We start from the raw sequence: 975 nt of genomic DNA, 5'->3' as shown, positions 1-975 counted from the left end.
CAGCCAGACTATGACCTAGAGACCTTTGTGAACAAGGCAGAATCTGCCCTGGCTCAGCAAGCCAAGCACTTCTCAACCTTGCAAGGTGGGTGTGGCTGGACCAGATATGGGTGACAGTGGTGGCCTCTGCTGACTCCTAGGCAAGTGGGTGCTGACAGCTCTGCCTTGAGTGAATGGGTAGCCTCTGAGACTCCAATTAATGCTACTTGTACCACCACTTTTTCCTCCCAGATGTCATCAAGGCCTTGCGCCTGGCCATGCAGCTGGAAGAGCAGGCTAGCAAACAAATAAGCAGCAAGAAATGGCCCCAGTGACAACTGCAAATAAAGATCTGTTCGGTTTCACACCCAGCCTCTTACCCTCCCCCAGTGAACTTTGGACATCTGGAAGGTCTGTTCAGGGTCTGAGCTGGGATAGGCTTTGATAAATGTCAAGTATGGAAGCATCTGGGCCCAGAGCAGCTGGGGAGGAAGTCAGAGTGACATGGGACACTATTTTCCTTTCCCTCAATTGTCGCCGTCAAGAGAGCAAGGAGAAAGCTTTCAGTTACCCTTTTGTGTTGCCCTTCTTTCCAGCAGGAGGGGAATGCTTTCTGGTGTGGAGTTTTCCCTGGGGCAGCATCCTGCCTGTGTGGACTGGCTGCTGGGCAAGGGCTCCCTGGGGTTGTCTTGGCCCTGAGGAGAGAGAAGGAGCCTTTAGTCCATCTCTCTGCTGGCTCTGGCCTGCCTTCCACACCCGTAGTCCAAGTGCTGATATATCTTGTACTTTAAAAAAAGTTTCTGGTACCTCTTCCTTCCTTGCTGTTTTTTGAGGCCCAAGAGGATCCCTACTGCTTTCTGTTTTATGTGTTTATACATCGTGTGTAACAATAAAGAAAGAAAAATAAAATCAGCCTTTTGAGTGGTATGGGGGAAGGATCTGAGCCTTCTGGGACTAAGGACATTACTGCCACAGTGGTGCTGATTCTGTACTCTT

The 975-nt window shown here is 50.2% G+C and overlaps 1 protein-coding gene across 1 annotated transcript in view; it reads left to right on the top strand.

The window, feature by feature from the left end:
- The window catches only part of KIF2C (kinesin family member 2C), a 31,185-nt gene extending 30,757 nt beyond the window's left edge, over nucleotides 1-428 (top strand). Inside the window, exons 16-17 of the mRNA XM_008593979.1 lie at nucleotides 4-85; nucleotides 232-428. Coding sequence (XP_008592201.1) covers nucleotides 4-85; nucleotides 232-314 — 165 coding nt within the window. The 3' untranslated portion in view covers nucleotides 315-428. The remainder of the gene's footprint in view (nucleotides 1-3; nucleotides 86-231) is intronic.
- The last annotated feature ends 547 nt before the right edge of the window (nucleotides 429-975 follow it).

Source organism: Galeopterus variegatus, unplaced genomic scaffold (genome assembly GCF_000696425.1).
Source record: "Galeopterus variegatus unplaced genomic scaffold, G_variegatus-3.0.2 Scaffold9932, whole genome shotgun sequence".
In the NCBI taxonomy this organism is placed as follows: domain Eukaryota; kingdom Metazoa; phylum Chordata; class Mammalia; order Dermoptera; family Cynocephalidae; genus Galeopterus; species Galeopterus variegatus.
Note: the sequence above shows the minus strand (reverse complement) of the source record. Positions and strands in the feature narration are given on the sequence as shown.